Genomic DNA, 16,071 nt, shown 5'->3' with positions numbered 1-16,071 from the left:
AGGGGGGATTCACTCTCACACACACACACACACTCCTTAGGAATCAGCCAGAGAGTACTGTCTGGAACCTGAGCCCACACACAGTTGCCTTGGCTTCAGGCAAAGGGGGGGGGGGAGTATTTACACACACACACCCAAGAGGGTCGGGGAGCACAAAGATCTCATAAAACAAAGTGTTAGAGAAACAGGTGTCCGAGAAGCTTTCAGGACAAGTAAAACCAACACACACTGGTGAACAAACTAAGACATCATCTGAGGCAAAGAACTCCATCCAGATGCGGCTGTGCTGATGCTCTGTGGGCCGGGTAGAGGCTAGGCTGAGGTGCCAGATGTGACCACAAGGTCGCCTGAGCTTTGGCTTGCGAATTGTGGGTTTTCATTGTCAGTGCTCCACTGCTCACAGGTTTTCATGTTTCCCATCTCAAAAGTAAAATAAGAAACATTTGTTCTGTTGGGTCACAGTCCTAACAGACTTTATTTGTAGTCTTTAAAAAAGTATTTGATACAATGAAAAACTGTACAATACTTGCTATGTTTGGGCAAATGTATACAAACGGAGGCTTTTCAAAAATAATCCCTTGTAATGACAGGTTTTCATTCAGTTCCATAATCAGCCGGGTAAGATAGTATGTGTATATGCCTAGTAAAAGATGACATGGTTCCAAACACTACGTGACCACTGGAAGGACCACAGAGTCACAGGACGGGATAATTAGTTAAATGAGCATCTTCCAGGTACAATTAGGTTCATCTAACTATGGTACGACTTCTTGCCTTGTGAGTAATTAGGAAGGTCTTTGAACATTGAGTATTCTGCACATACAGATGCTGAAAGAGAAAGTCATTCAATTACTCCATATTTATTTATTGAGCACCTACTATGTTCTAGGCACTAGTAACAAAGATGAGTAGTCTGATAAAGCTAAAGTCCATGTTAAACTTAAAAACTCTACCTGGCCCCTGGGACCATGATAGCTTCTGAAGAAATCTGCTTTAAAATAAAATGCACTGTGTTAGAGTGATTCTATTTTAAAAATCTAAAATATGTGAAGCCTAAAACAATAGGAGGAGGCAGGGGAGTTGGGGTCGTGATATGACTGGATCAGGAACTTGGCTCTAGTCCTGTGTGTCCTGAAGCACACTGCCCTGAGGAGTCCCTGGTCTGACTCCTGAGGGAGGTGCTGACAGCTACAATCGTAGGATATTAGAGCCAAAAGGAGCAGAGGTCCTGTGCTTTTCAAAGGCCTTCATTTAAAAACAAAAAGTGAGAACAGCCCCAGAACCTCACCCTGTATCTTCCCCAGCCCAGGAGTGGACCATGAGATGGATTCACAGAACATGGTTTGAGATGACTCGTTGAGTCCTAGATGAGGAAAATAACAGAACAGAAGTGATGACCTGAGAGGGTGCATTGAGCTTCCTAACCAGACAGGAAAGAGGGATGCTAGCAGGGAAAGAAACTTAAAAAAAAAAAAAAATGCACAAATAGTCAACAGGGGAGCTTTGTATTTTCTCTCAAGATAGCCCCTTTATGAAAGGGAGCTTTGGTGGGGGTTTAAGGCAGGCAGGCAGCCAGACGCCAAAATGAGAACTACACTATAGGGCCTGCTGAGAGGAGTGTGGCAGACACCACACAGGCCTTGTGTCACTTGGCATTCGGCCTTGCAAAGTCCCAGCCCCAACCATGTAAGCACTGGCAATCACAAGAGACGTGGACAATCAGGGACAGGTGTACACAGTGCCAGCTCCCAGATCCCCACAGGAGGGAGCCAGCCTCTGGCTCAGAAATGCTAACCAAGTGAGCATGTTCACAGAGTGCAACCAAAATCGGGAGGCTGAGATTTCTTCAGAGGGGTCCTCATCACAGACGAAAGCCCTAGTTTGAGATCTTGGCCACCGTTAGTCCCAGCAGACCTGACATTAAACCAAAAGGTGAAAGCGTGTGTGGACTGCTGGGCCTATTTGGTCAGGGCTGTGATCTCTTCTGACTTCATGGCATCGGACAGAAAGCTGAGCTCGTTGCACAGGGTCTCGTAGCGGAATGCCATCCGGATCTGTGCAACATTTGTCTTTCGGATGTCATTGCCCTCTGGTCCTTCCTTGTAATAATTCTGACCCAAAAACTTCTGCTTCTCCTGTGGGCCAAGAGAAAAACAAGTGAAACCAGATTAACCTCTAGAGCTGCACAGGCAGCTTTGATATGAGCGCCAGCACACGGACGAGTGTCCCTAATGCTGATCTTCAATAGGACATCTTCCTCCCATGGGACTCCAAGTCTCCCTGGACCTCCATGTTGTGGCCACTCAGTCACTCTCTCCATTGTTGTGGAAGAGAAGTATGAAATTGATGGGCCTACATTGGGTGAGGTAAGGGACTAAGACCAGGAATCTGTCCTGAGAGGTGACATGGCAAACAGTCATGTTCCTGGAGAGGCCAGATCCCAGAACGACTCACAGCACTTAGGCCTTTAACTGTCATCTTCCCCCAAGACAAGAACCTGAGCCCACACACAGTTGCCTTGGCTTCAGGCAAAGGGGGGGGAGGTATTTACACACACACACACACCCAAGAGGGTCGGTGTTAAATGACATCCCCTGGGAAGATGCCCAGGTTCTCAGTGTTGGTTCCACATCTGATTCTTAAAGGAGCCATAGAAACAGGCTGAGTCTTGTTCGTGCACTCTGCCTGCTCTGTGCCAACACTATTTTAGGGCCTGGGAATGTATGGAATGAGCTTCTGCACTCAACTTCCTTTCAAAAAGGAAACTGGAAAACGTATAGGCTTCTGCACTCAACTTCCTTTCAAAAGGGAAACTGGAAAACGTATAGGAAATGCATGGCATTTTTGCATAGTTTGCAGTGATGCATACTATGGGAAAAAATAGATTAAGGAGAAAGCAAGCCAGGGAAGGCCTCTCTTTGAGGGCAGGTCTGAGATAGATGAGGGGCAGCCTTTGTGACCTCTCAAGGTTTTCATGGAGCCCGAGTGTCAGTGCTCCTGCAACCTGGCTTATTCAGCTTGTCACCCATCCCCGTGCCTGGGCATAGCATTCTGTGTGCTCGAACACTGAAGGGTAGAGGAACAGACAGCCCATCACACACACCTGATGTGAGAGGCCGCTCTGCAGCACGCTGTTCCTGGCGATCTCACACAGGTCGCATGTACTGAGCTTCCACACTTGGGCAGCGATGGCATACTCCTCCATGAGCGCTTCCTAGTCCCCGCCAGAAAGCACAGGCAGATGAGAAACATGTCAGCCTTGCAACACAAAAAGCACTCTCCATGGCTTTCCTCAACTCTCTAGCACCTAGGTCCTCAAACTCCTGAGACCTGTTTGTGTGTAACTGTGGGTTACCAAATACAGATAAATCAGGCATGCTTCTGGATTTGCTTGCTCACCAGCACTGAGGGTCTAGAATGTCAGGAAGCCAGGGTCCTGCTCTCCTGTGACTGTCCTCTTAAATGCAGGAGCATTCACTCAAATAAGACAAAACAAAGATCTGAAGAGGGACAGCTCCCTAAGCAGCAGCCTCTGACACTGACCAACAAAGCACTCACAAAAACAGAGTAAAATGTAACATTCAATAAGAACAAGATGACTTCTCTGGAGATGATGCAATCTGTCCCTAGGGAGCTGGGTTTAGCCGTGGCCCTGCCTTTTCTTCTGGACAGGAACTATCTGCTGTCCGGCACCAGCCTTTTCTTTACTTCCCAGTCGCCTCTAGTTGAGGGTCTAAAGGTGAGGTTTGAAGACCTCTGATACCAGGAATCTCAGCTTGCCTGCTATGTAGCTGTTGTGATGTATGATTGCTTTCCTATGCTTTCCAACAAACTGAATGCAGAGGCAGAGATGGGAACCCAGCTGGCTTCTGTTAAATGAGACATTGAAGCAAACTGCAGAACAGTGCCTGCCACTCCTCTTGGGATTTTTGTTTTGGGAAAATAGTTATTTTCATAACATTTTTTTTTTTTTTGCTATTTATACAATACTTAATGATTCCATTACTATTTCATTACTATTTTGGGCCGGGTAGAGGGTGTGTATGTGTTGCTGTCATTGTTGTTTTTAGTCTCTTGGTTGTTTTTGTTGTTGTTGTTGTTGTTGGGTTTTTTTTTTTTTTTTTGGTTTTTTTTTTTTTTTTTTTTTTTTTTTGATGCAGGGTTTCATCTGTAGCCCAGGCTGGCCCCCAACTCCAGATCTCACTGCCTCAGCCCCCTACCACCAGGAATCCAGGCATCAAGCTGATACGTTACTATTGTTAAAAGCATTGTGAAAGATCTATACACTCAGAAAGGAAACCAGAGTTTTACATTCCTGTTTTTAAAGGAGTTTGTAAAGCAGCCCTAGGTTCTCACACAATAAAGAGCAACAGACACAACTAAGACGGCTCTCCAAAGGCTTCCATTCTGAGTGTAAAAGGTCCAGACACTGCAAGCCTGAGGAAGCTCCGCCCAGGACTCCACCCAGGACTCCGCCCAGGACGCCAGCTTCCATTGCTTGCTAATCAGTGGCTTGATCCTGTCAACACCAGTAGAATGTTCTGGGAGCAGTTATGACTGTTCCCTGTGCATGTCATCTCCTTTTCCGTCTCTCCCCAGAGACACAAAGCATAACCATAAAAGTACGATTAACAAAGCCAGGTGTGGTGGCACACGCCCTAATCGCAGCTCTCCCAGGCATAAGCAGAGGCAGGCAGATCTCTGTGGTATCAAGACCAGCTTAGGCTACAAATACTATTAGTTTAATTTTTTTTGCTTCAATTTTTGAAAGAACGGTATATAATATAGTAGACCTATTAGACTCTAGTTCATCAGCTTCAGGAAGAGATGATTTTATGCCCACTTTACATAAAATACAATAAACGAATACAATAGAGAGAGTTCTAACTCCTCCACGATCACAGAGATGCATCAATCAAAGGTAGCTGGTGAGAAAGGCAGACTTCCCTCACCAGAGGAGCACCCCTTGTCTTCACCAAACCACACTACCCCCAAAACAAAACTGAGCTATGGGCTTGTCTCTTCACAGTGGCAGCGGGTGGGGAGCAGGCCAGGACTGGTGTCTGCTGGGACATGGCTGCCTCACCTTGGTGTAGTGGAACTGCATGGGGTCATCAGTAGAGAGAGAGACGTGCAGCCCCTTGTGCAGGAATTCCCGAAGTGGGTTCTTGGAATATTCCAGAAACAGGCTGTTGTTGCTGAGAGGAGACATGGCAATAGGGATCTGAGCAAGGTAGTAGAGGTACTGCAAAACGGGGCTCTGCAAAAGAATCAACAGACACTCGTGTGACGTATGCCAGGGTGCGCTGGGGGTTTTCATTCCAATGGAAACCAGAGGTTGGACAGGTCTCCACCAAGGCCAAGAAAGCTGCAATGTCCAGAGCCACCTTCCTTTATTGCCTGCATTCTACTCACTGCTTGGGACGTGTAGAGCCTCACACCACTGTTTGTACTCACTCTTGGCCTTAGATTGTAGGGTACAGTGCTGGGCAAGAGGCCACACCTGACACCTCCACAGGCCCCCTGAAGTGGGCAGGCCAGGAGAGGCTTCCATTGGTTTGAATATAAAATCTCCTCCGTAGTCTTGTGTGCTTGAGCGTCTGCTCTCCAGCTGGTGGCTGTTTTGGAAGGTTATGGAACCTTTAGAAAATAGAGCCTCCCTGGAGGAAGTAGGTCGCTGGCTGTGGGCCTTGAAGTTTTATAATTTCTAGGATCCACCTCCTAACCATCTTCTACCTCCTGACTATAGATGCAATGTAACCAGGTGGCACAACATCCCTGCCATGGTGTATCCTTCAAAGTGTTAATTGAAATAAGGCCTTCCTCCTTTAAGAGGCTTCTTGTTAGGTGTGCAGACACAGCATCAAGCAAAGCAACTGGCAGAAGGCTGGACACAGTCTAGCCCCTTGGAGCTAGAGCCTGAGGGAAGGGAAGGGGCAGGCTTCATGCTACGGTAGTCTTCTGATGTCCCATACAAATGTGACCACAGAGAGGACACATGTCAGGGCCAGAGGCAAGGCGATATTTTGGAAGTGATGCAATACGCATGGGGTACCCAGGTTCATAGTGACATCACCTACAGGAAGCAAAAGCCAGATGGCCTATGTGCCCACCACTGGGGACTGAGAGTCACTTACTGACCCAGCTGTGGGTCCTTTGTCCCAAGGTTTTAAAATGAGGGGCATAGCAATGTTACAGCTCAGAGTAAGGGCTGCTGCACAATGGAAGGAGTCCAATTCTGTGCTTATTATTATGTTAAAATTATGCTGTAGGTGGGGGGGGGGGGGGTGCTGCAGAACTGCCTCAGTGCGTTAGAGCATGCTCGGACCTGAGTTCAGTTTGGGGCAGTTCACAACAACCTGTAACTGCATCTCCAGGATCCGACAGCCTCTGCAGGCACCTGCCTCACTCATGTACAGACCCCTACACAGACATGCATGCACAAACAGAAATAAAAATTAGTCTTTAAAAAGGGAAGGAAAGGGGTCTGGAAACACTGAAGAGCTGGTAATTCTGTCTTCATAAAGAAAGTACAGAGATTTCTATTTGGGTTTTTTGTTTGGTTGGTTGGTTTTGTTTTTTCATCTAAAATGTGATGTTTGGTTATTTTATGGTTAAAAGTGAGCCAAATTGTTTTTGTTGGTTTCCCTGCTTTAGTTTTGTTTTTAGAGAGGAGGGGAGGGAGAGGTAGGGAGGGAGGGGGAGAGAGGACAAGAACATGAAGTTGGGTAGTGGGGACGGAGGAGTTGGAAGGGGGAAAGAATATAATCAAAATATGTGAAAATATTTAAATAAAACTTTAAGTGAAACCAAGACTACAGTAGCCCAGCCCTCCAGGAGCCATGGCCCTCCAGGAGAACCACTGAACAGAGAGAGCTCTGAAGAGGGGGTGGGGGATGGAAACCCAGCGCACAGCACTGGCTCCCAGGAGTGGCCCCCTTACCTTCTTGAGGAGCAGCCCGTGGGAAATGTTATCTGCAGTCAGGAAGGCAGATACTAGGTGAGTGATGGAGCCAGCCTCCCCACAGTGAGGCCGGAACAGGAACGTGCTCAGGCCTCGTTCCCTGTGGAAGGGAGGCTCCAGGTTAAGACGCGCCCCTGGCTTACCCTGCCCACATCCCCAGCCCAAGGGAGAACATCCCTATGGCATGGTCTGCACAGCTAAACCAGTGCGCCCTGGAAGCAGCCCCTCCTACAACGCAGACGCCAAGGGCAGAGGAGAGTAGACACAGAGAGTGGTCCTGGCCTTCCTACATTCCCCCCCCCATTTCCTGGCTTTCCAGGACTATGACCTCCATCTACCATGAGAAATGTAGCTGTGTCCTGTGTTCTATGTCCCAGGTTTCTGGCTCCTGCCAGTATGTGCTTTGTCTGGTCTGTGGAGCCTTTCCATGGGAGACCACACTAAGACTTACGCAAATTGAGTCTGCCTCACTCCATCTCTCCCATGTCCAGACTGTGCCTAGCACATGGGAGTTGCACTTTTTCAAAGCACAAGTGCAGGTGTGCAGATTGTTGCACAGCAGTAAAGAAGCATGCACGTGGTCAGCATGTCCTAAGTCTCTCCTGACTCCGGGATGTAACAGTCCACATGGAGGTGTGTGCTGGTGAGAATATACACACAAACGTGTGTGTGCAAGGTACAGCATCGTCGTACATATACTACGTATCTGTACTGGCATAGGTCTTCTCAGGCATATGCTCACGTGTGTGAGCAGTCATGTGATAAATGTAAGCACCACGTGTGGGTGTGCGTGTTGGCAGAGGAGCCCATGCGTGTAAACACAGGCTCACGCCAGGCCGCACCCACCTGCGGAGATTGTTCAACACCATGATGTTGGCATACATGTAGTACAGGTAGTAACTGTAGGGCGGGTTCTGCTCGCTGGTCCAGAGGTCTGGGCTGGGACTCTTGTCTGAGAACATGTGGTCACTGTGCTTGGATTCATCGTCTACACTGTCGAACCCTGTCACCTGTGTGGGAAGTAAGGGTGCTGACATTGAGCCAGGGCAGGATAACCTCCCACGGGGTTTAGGAGCTCACACTCTCGTTGGGGGACCCTGCGCCTCTGCATTGGCCCAGTAGGGGCCTGGAGAATGCCAGCTCCTGTGTATCAGAGGAGACAATGAGGAACCTGAGGCTGGGCCAGATGAGGGTGGGTCTGAGCTGCCAGTTTTTCCCAATGCTGTGCCAAGGAGGCCAGCCTGCAGGGAACACAGCCACTGCCAAGGGCAGCTGTGACAAGCTGGGGTGGGGGTGGGGAGCTGCTTGATATGCCAAGCATCTCCTACCAACCATCAAGTCCCCTGGCCTCACAACTCGTCAGCTCGTCAGTACTCAAGTGACTCTGTGTGGGGCCTCATCTTACTGTTGAGCAAACCAGGACCAAACCGGTTTAGGAAGTGGGTTGACTAGACTCTGGGCCCAGAGCTAGATTCTGAATTAGAGGTAAAGGATTCCTTTGGTATGTCAGGTATATCATAGCAGGTACGAGACATCAGCTGGCTGCCTTACAACAGATCCAGGGGCCCTGACCAGTTGTATATGTGGCCCCAGAGGCACCTCTGTTTCATTGGAAAAAAGCCTAGGAAATCCTTTTTATCAGGTATCTCCAACCTCCAGGCTAAAGGCTGCTGATGCTTGCCCACAGCTCCCCTTCTAGGGACAGACACAACCTTCCCCAGTGTTACCAGCAACCACTACCCTGAGAAGCAGCCTCCCTCCATTCCTTTGACTATACAGCTTCTTGGAGCTGGCAGCCCGTGCCTGGGTCCAGGAGCTGGGGAGGGAAGCAGAGTGGGAGGCGGAGAAGGTGAACTGGACCCCTGTGGGGCAGGTGTGCCCTCCTCCGCCACACTGCGCTCACTAGAGGCCCCAGCACTTACGTATTTAAGGAAGAGGTGAAGCTCCCGATGATCTTGAGGGTTGATGGTAGCTTTGAAAAGGGGTAGGAAGATGTTCTCCAGCATCTTCCCAAAGTTTGGCAGTAGTTTTTTTGACCTAAATATATCACTGGGAAAAGCGAAGACTTGCTTGTTAGGAGGACTTGGTCTGCCAGGTGGAGCCCAGCCACTTTCCCAGCAGAGTAAACGGCCAGTGTGCTCAGTGTTTACAAACTGATAGGCGCCTTCCTGTGCCTATCAGGCCATTGCCTCAAGCCAGAGGCCACTGAGACTGAAGTGTTGGGATTCAGGCTGGGTGAGAGCTGAACTCAGCCCCTCTGAACCCTATGCCCAGCCCAGCCCAGCTGCAGATGAGAGTGTCACTCTGTATGGCAGCCAGGAAGAGGCCAGCAATGTAGGACACTACAGGTCATCTCATGCCCCAGGCTCACCCAAATCTTCAGTGAAAAGAAAATGCAGTCCCCCACCAAAGCCTTCTCATATGTATATGTGTATATGTATATATGTGTGTATATATATATATACATATATACATATATACATATACACATATATATACATATATACATATATACACACATACACACACACACACACACACACATATATATATATATATATATACTCTTCAAAAGCAAGAGTGATGTGTGCTGAGAGCCAAGCCCCACCCTGCCTCACCCTCAAAAGCACACCCAGGAACCATGTAGGACAGACTGTGGTCCCCCGAGAACCCAGGGCAGACAAGAAGACGATACTCACTAGATCCGGGGCACCTGGATGATCCAGCGCATGTTGGGTGAGTAGACCTTGTGCTGAATGAACCAACGGGCCAGGCTAGACCACTCCTTGGGACTGCGACCATAGATGGAGAGGCGAGGCTCTGAGTATTGGTACTTGCTGTCCTCCAGCTCCCGGGCTACTTCCTGATACCAAGAACTGAGTCAGCCCAAAAGCCTCCCAGCTACGGGAGGTCCTGATCCCCAGGTGGGCCCTGGGATCCTTCAGCTATTTGCTCATTGGTGGCAAGGGTGATCTAAATCCCTGGTGTTACCATATAAGCACCCACTCCCCCGCAGAGGCTTCTTCTGGGAGGGAGGCCAGGGTCTGACACCAGCAGGCTGCAGAACCGGACTGGGCAGCAGCCATGTCTCCACCTGGAGCCAGCCTACAACCAGCCGAGTTCTGGCTGCAAATAGACAGGGGTGGCACCAGGATGCTAGGAGCTCTTCCCTTCTTGCCCCTTTCCTGCCATTGGCCTACAGGACACACCTGCCCATGCTGGAGAGTAGGAGACCAGCCCTTGTCTGTGTTGGGTGGTAAACAGAAGGGCCTTCAGGGAGAGGAAGGGACAGAGGTCATATGTGCCCCTGCTTTCTGAAGGCAGGTGTCGGAAGAGGCCGAGGGCTCACTCACCTTGACCATGCGAGCAAAGTACTCTCCCCCCAGGTAGTTTTCAGTTTTCAAATACAGGTCCCGAAGCTCACTGGCCCCCACAGGGTTGTACTTGGAGTTGAACTTGTCAAAGCGGTGAAATGTCTGGCGGCCCTGTGAGGAGGAAACCACCAGCTGGCTGCATCACATTTCTAGGTGACTACCAAATGTTTCTCCAGGCCTTTCCAAGGCAGCCACACTGGAAAATGTTGTCCCTCCCACCCCTTCTTTCTTTCTTTCTTTCTTTTTTTTTTTTTTTTTTTTTTCGAGACAGGGTTTCTCTGTGTAGTCCTGGCTGTCCTGGAACTCACTCTGTAGACCAGGCTGGCCTTGAACTCAGAAATCCGCCTGCCTCTGCCTCCTAAGTGCTGGGATTAAAGGTGTGCACCACCACCGCCCGGCACCCCCCTTTCTTTCTTTTAGACAGAGTCTCACTATGTAACACAGGTTATCTTCTAACTCGGAATCCTCCTGCCTTATCCTCCATAGCAATAGAATTACAGGCATGTGTCACCACAACTTTCTGCATGAAACCTTGGACATTCTGAGTGCCAGGACCATGTCTTCTCAGTCAGCCACAGGACTCTTTGGACAGGCACTCTGTGATGGAGTGTCAAGGTCTTGGAGGTCTGAGAACATAACCAACTAACAGAGCAGAGGGCACAAAGACCACTGAACAATCAAAACCGGCAAGTTTAGGGTAGGGGAAGATGGCTCAGCAATGGATCTGTTTACTGCTCACCCCATGGACCAGATCCTCAGAAACCCATATCAATGCCAGGTGGGCATAGTGGCCCCACCTGTAATTCCTGCCTCAGAAATCAGAGAGAGGAGATTCCCAAAGAGGCTGGCTAGTCTTTGTTGATGAGCTCTAAGTTTGATTGAGAGACCCTTCATGCTTCAATGAATACGGTGGGAGAGTCATCCAAGATGATTCCTGGCATCAACTCCAGGCCTCCACAGGCACATACATGTGCCACACACGTGCAAAAACATACACACATAGATCACAGAAAAATGGAATCAGAAAAAAATTAAGTTTTTACTCTGGCTTTTTAAGTCTGAACAGTAATTACTGTGTGTATCTGTTACATTTGGGTTACTTATTGTCTATGGTTGAATACTTGTGTTATTTTCTACCTTTTGAATACTGAAAATAACTGAAGTCTTCATTTTCAGTAGGAGCTAGGAAGTCCACAGAATTCTACAGCTAACATTTTAAAGAACCACTCTGTGTCTCCACAGAAACGGCACCATCATTCATCATTTTAACAACTTTGAAAATTAACAAGGTGGATGATAGTCATCACTTTTTAAATCTTTTTTTTTTTTTTTTTTTTTTTTTTTTTAAAACTAATATGTGTGTGCCTTCTTGGCTGGCTGGATGCTGAGTGCATGCAGTGCCCAGAATGTCCAGCAGAGGGCGCTGAGTCCCTAGAACTGTAGAAATAGGCGCTCACTATTGACTGTGGGTTCTGAGAACTGAAGCCCTGTCTTCTTGAAGAGCAGAAGCGCTCTTAACCGCCATTTCTCCAGCCCCACAGTAATCAATTTATTGACAAGAAAATAAAAGCTTAGATGAATCACCTAAAGGTACATGACTCCTAAGTGATTGAGGGGGACTAGAACTTGTAACCATCAGACTTCACGGTCTTCCTTTGATCCATTTGTTCCCAGCCCTGCTATTCAATAACACCAGATTCCTTCCACAGCTCTACTACAAGGAAAGATAGATGATTCCCCAGCCACCAACTGTCCAAGCACAGCTATGCTGCCTTCTATGGACAGAGCACTCCTGACGGAGAGGCTTGCTCACCGCGTGAACGTCCAGCGAGTCTACCGTGAGATCGTAGGGGTCCATGTGCAGGCTGTCGAACACCTGCCGCAGGGTGATCTTCCGACCTAGCTTCTCCGCCACAGTTCTGTCAGGCTCTGTCTGGTATGTGTGCTTGATGAAACGCAGCAGGTGCTTCTGATTCATGCAGGCCGCTGCGTGAATGTGCGTGTCTACCTGGAACACATCACCCACTGGTCAATGAGCTGGTCCCCTCCCCTAGTGACCAAGGAGCGTCAACTCTCCATGTGGAACACAGAGGCTTAGCACTACACGGGCTATGGACACAGTGCCTACCATCCCCCTTCCTACTTTTCCTCCAGGCCACGGAGCTAGTCTTTCCTCCTGCAGGCCTGCCACCCAGCCTACATCCAAACAGCATCAAGATATTTTTGTTCTGGCTTGTTGTTTCCCTCTTGACAAATCCTCTATGGCTCTTGCATACCCAGGCCCAACACTTTAGCCTGGAATTAAGGCTGCGTGCAACCGTCATTCTCCCCTTACGGCTGCTCCCATCACATGTGGGGAGCCACGTATGGCTCCTCAGACACCAAGCCGCTTTGTCATACCACACTGCCATGCCTTTCCTCAGCCTGCAGGATTTCTTCCTTCCTGTCAAGCTCACTGGTTTTGTTCCACCTCCTCCACATGAGAGCCAACCCTGATCCCCTGGGCTCAGCTAATCCATTTTCTCTCTTGCCCAACCTGGGCACCTGGTATAGTCATCCACACTGATGGGCACATCCTCCTGACCCCTCTTATATATATGTTTCTATCTGCCTGGGAGCTCCTCAAGAACAGGAACCAGTCCACTGCATCCACTTCAGCACCTACCCCAGGATTGGTCCAAAGTATCGGTGAGTCAATGGTGAATGAATGAATGAATGAACGAATGAATAAATGAAGAATAAGCCAGTGACATCCGTCCCAGTGGGTTCATATAACTATTGAAATCCCACTCTTCCCTGGGAACCCCCAAAGCAATACCTCGAAGAGAGTTGAGAGGGTGACCACTACACCTTTCTCAACCTCACCCAAACCCAGGGTTTTCAAGCCCCATTCAGAAACAGATACCCTGACTGGAAGCCAACATGTGGACTCAGACCTCAGTGCAAATTCTGACTCACAGGCAGGAGTCAGGAGCTTGGGTTCCCTGCTCTCAATGGAAACATAGATTCCCCAAAGGAGGCACCAGCACGGATCCCAGTGGGATCCTGGCTTCCTTGTAGAACGTCTCAGGTCTTCTATGTCATACTAAATGCCTGTGACATCACGCTGTCTCTTCACTTCTGACCTCTCCTGCGACAGCTCATCCTCACCCCAAACCTATGCCATCTGTGCCTCTACAGATTATTTTTATTCATGTGTATGTGAATACATGCATATACACCAAAGGGGGGAAGCAGGGGGGGTTGAGGGGGGAAAAGGAGTCCTGAGAGAGAGAGAGAGAGAGAGAGAGAGAGAGAGAGAGAGAGAGAAGAGGCAAGGCTGGGGTGAGGGGTACATTGGATCCCCTGGGGATAAAATTACGTGTAGTTGTAAGCTGCCCACTATGAATGCTGGGAACTGAACTCCAGCTCTCTGCAGGAAGACCAAGAGCTGAGCCATCTGTGCCTTTAACTTCTCTCTTTAAACTAACAGCCCCCAAATGTGGACCATGAGCTGAAAGTTCCAAAACTAAGTAATTACCTATCAGACATCTCTATCTGAGGAACTCAAAGACAGTTCAAATGTAATGCACCTCCGAAAACGTACTCTCTGTGCCCGTCTCCTGGTTCTCAGTGTCTGAGAAATGAATCCTGAACTCAAATGTTCACCATGAAGAGCACAAGTGGGGGGGGGGGGGCACTTGGCCTTCCCACACTCTTCTCAGTACCAGCCAATCACAATCACATCAGTTCTACCTTCCAAGTATGCTCCACCCTCACTGCCACCAAAGATTGACCTCTTTCCTGGCCTTGCAGCCTCCTCCCTTGTCCTCTGTCAACTGCGCCAGCCTCGCACATATACAAGCTAGAGTGGTTTGTTTTATAAAAAATGCTATCACTACCTTAGGATATGAGCACTCCTCATGTTGCCTGGTCCTATCTCCCTCCCCCTCCATTACCTCTCTCTTTTTACTGTTTCACTTACAGGCTGTCACCTGGCTAACGACTGCCCTAGAGACACGGTGGACATGCTGGGTCACCTCTCATGAGCCCAAGAAGACCAAGAGAGGTCACAATTCAGGGTGCTACCAGACACCAGTGGGCCTGCACCCTAGGGCTGCAGCAGACTGGGCTCTCTGGCAAGGCTGGGGTGAGGAGACACTGACCTCAAGCTGGGGAATGCTGTCCACAGCTGGTTAGTCATCTGTTAAGACATGTCAACCCAGATATTTGATCTATTGGACTTGTGTGTCCATTATCCCAGCCAGCCCATGGTGTTGGGGACAGTGTTCACTCATCAGGGACCTTCCTGCCATCAGTTCTTGACCCTCCTCCAGGAAAGACAGAAACATCTCAAAGCTGTAAGATGCAGAACATCACACGGAGCAGGGCCGATGCTCCAGCACTTTAGAACTGAGAGGATCCGAGGAGCTCAGGCTGGCTTAGCTCCCTGCAGCAGGGCCTGCCTCAGCGTGACTCCACACATTCTTTGCCGTTCTAGCTGGGTCCTCTAGCTTTCCAGTCATACACACTGCCTGTCATGGGTCCCATGAGTCACAGGACATAGAATGAAACCAGCTGGCCATCCAGGAACATCCCCCGCCCCAGTCCAACTTGCAGAATAAGTCAAAAAAAAGGCCTTCATTGGAGATTAGTGTCTTCGATTGGCCGGAAGAATCTACATGAATGTTCTACTGTCATGTGAGATCCAGGTTCACAGGAACAGTCACATTTCAGTGCAGGAATGTTTGATATCTGGGACCGGAGCGAACACTGGCTATTCTCACACCCATGGCAGACATGAGACATTGACACTTGTAGTCTTTCTCTAAGCTTGAATTGCTTCAGGGAGCCAATCCCACTTGGTCAGGCTTGGCCCAAATGATACCTATGATATCCCTAATGCTACACTTTACCAAAGTGGACAATGCTCATTTCTATCCAACATCCAACTTCCAAGTAGCAAACAGTCCTTTTTTCATAGCACTGGGCAGAGAATACATCTCAGTTAAAGGGTCTCAGTTAAATATGTCTCAGTTAAAGGGTCCTGCTGGTTAGGGCTTACAATGTCAAAACGCATTCCTTACTATCCATACAGACACCTGCCATGCCTCAGGCTCCTGCTTTTAGAGCCTGGCTCTGGACACGACAGCCACCATAGGGATACCCCTTCCCTGTCACTATGGATTTTAAAATCCCAGTCTTGTCCTTAGAGCACAGATTTTGAATGGGAAAATAAGTCACCCAGCACCCAGCAAGCCAGCTCTCCTGCCCTGGAGGACCAGGCCTAGCTCAGCAGCACTGGACTCATGCTTATGGACCAGTCTAGGTGCCAAAAACTAGACTGTTGTGTACAGATCAGACATCAACCCCAGACTTCCAGGGAACCCAAGAATCACCTCTTCTCTCTCCCACATCATGGCCAAGGAGCAGTCCAGAGACAGTCATGGGACATCCATGGATGATCATGGGACCATCAGAAGCACTGTTGGCTAGGCTAGCCTGACCCCAAGCTTCAGGAGCTATATAGGCCCATAGCGCTCACACTTGCAGAGGGCAGGGCTATGCCAGACTGGGTGAGGTGTTTCACCCATCTTCCAGGGTATGTGCTAAGTTCTCACAGAAACTGAGACACCCAAAGAAGGAACAGACAGTGGCTATTGTGTCTAGGTAAGTAGTCTAACCACATCCTTTCATCTCTGCCCATGCATCCAAGACATGTACAAAAACCTCCAATAACCCATGAGTCCTACT

At 49.0% G+C, this 16,071-nt stretch overlaps 1 protein-coding gene across 5 annotated transcripts in view; it reads right to left on the bottom strand.

Moving 5' to 3' along the window:
* Positions 1-456: 456 nt before the first annotated feature.
* The window catches only part of Ampd3 (adenosine monophosphate deaminase 3), a 54,545-nt gene continuing 38,930 nt past the window's right edge, over positions 457-16,071 (bottom strand). For 4 of the 5 annotated variants that reach the window (XM_076940916.1, XM_034517197.2, XM_034517181.2 and 1 more), the window contains exons 7-15: positions 12,152-12,346; positions 10,318-10,449; positions 9,664-9,827; positions 8,887-9,013; positions 7,811-7,974; positions 6,944-7,064; positions 5,087-5,260; positions 3,104-3,214; positions 457-2,135 (exon numbers count right to left, since the gene is read on the bottom strand). In XM_076940916.1, coding sequence (XP_076797031.1) covers positions 1,959-2,135; positions 3,104-3,214; positions 5,087-5,260; positions 6,944-7,064; positions 7,811-7,974; positions 8,887-9,013; positions 9,664-9,827; positions 10,318-10,449; positions 12,152-12,346 — 1,365 coding nt within the window. In that variant the 3' untranslated portion in view covers positions 457-1,958. Of the gene's footprint in view, positions 2,136-3,102; positions 3,215-5,086; positions 5,261-6,943; positions 7,065-7,810; positions 7,975-8,886; positions 9,014-9,663; positions 9,828-10,317; positions 10,450-12,151; positions 12,347-16,071 lie in introns of those variants that run through there. The other variant, XM_034517213.2, reaches the window with a different exon arrangement.

The sequence above is a fragment of the Arvicanthis niloticus genome, chromosome 1 (genome assembly GCF_011762505.2).
Source record: "Arvicanthis niloticus isolate mArvNil1 chromosome 1, mArvNil1.pat.X, whole genome shotgun sequence".
In the NCBI taxonomy this organism is placed as follows: domain Eukaryota; kingdom Metazoa; phylum Chordata; class Mammalia; order Rodentia; family Muridae; genus Arvicanthis; species Arvicanthis niloticus.
Note: the sequence above shows the minus strand (reverse complement) of the source record. Positions and strands in the feature narration are given on the sequence as shown.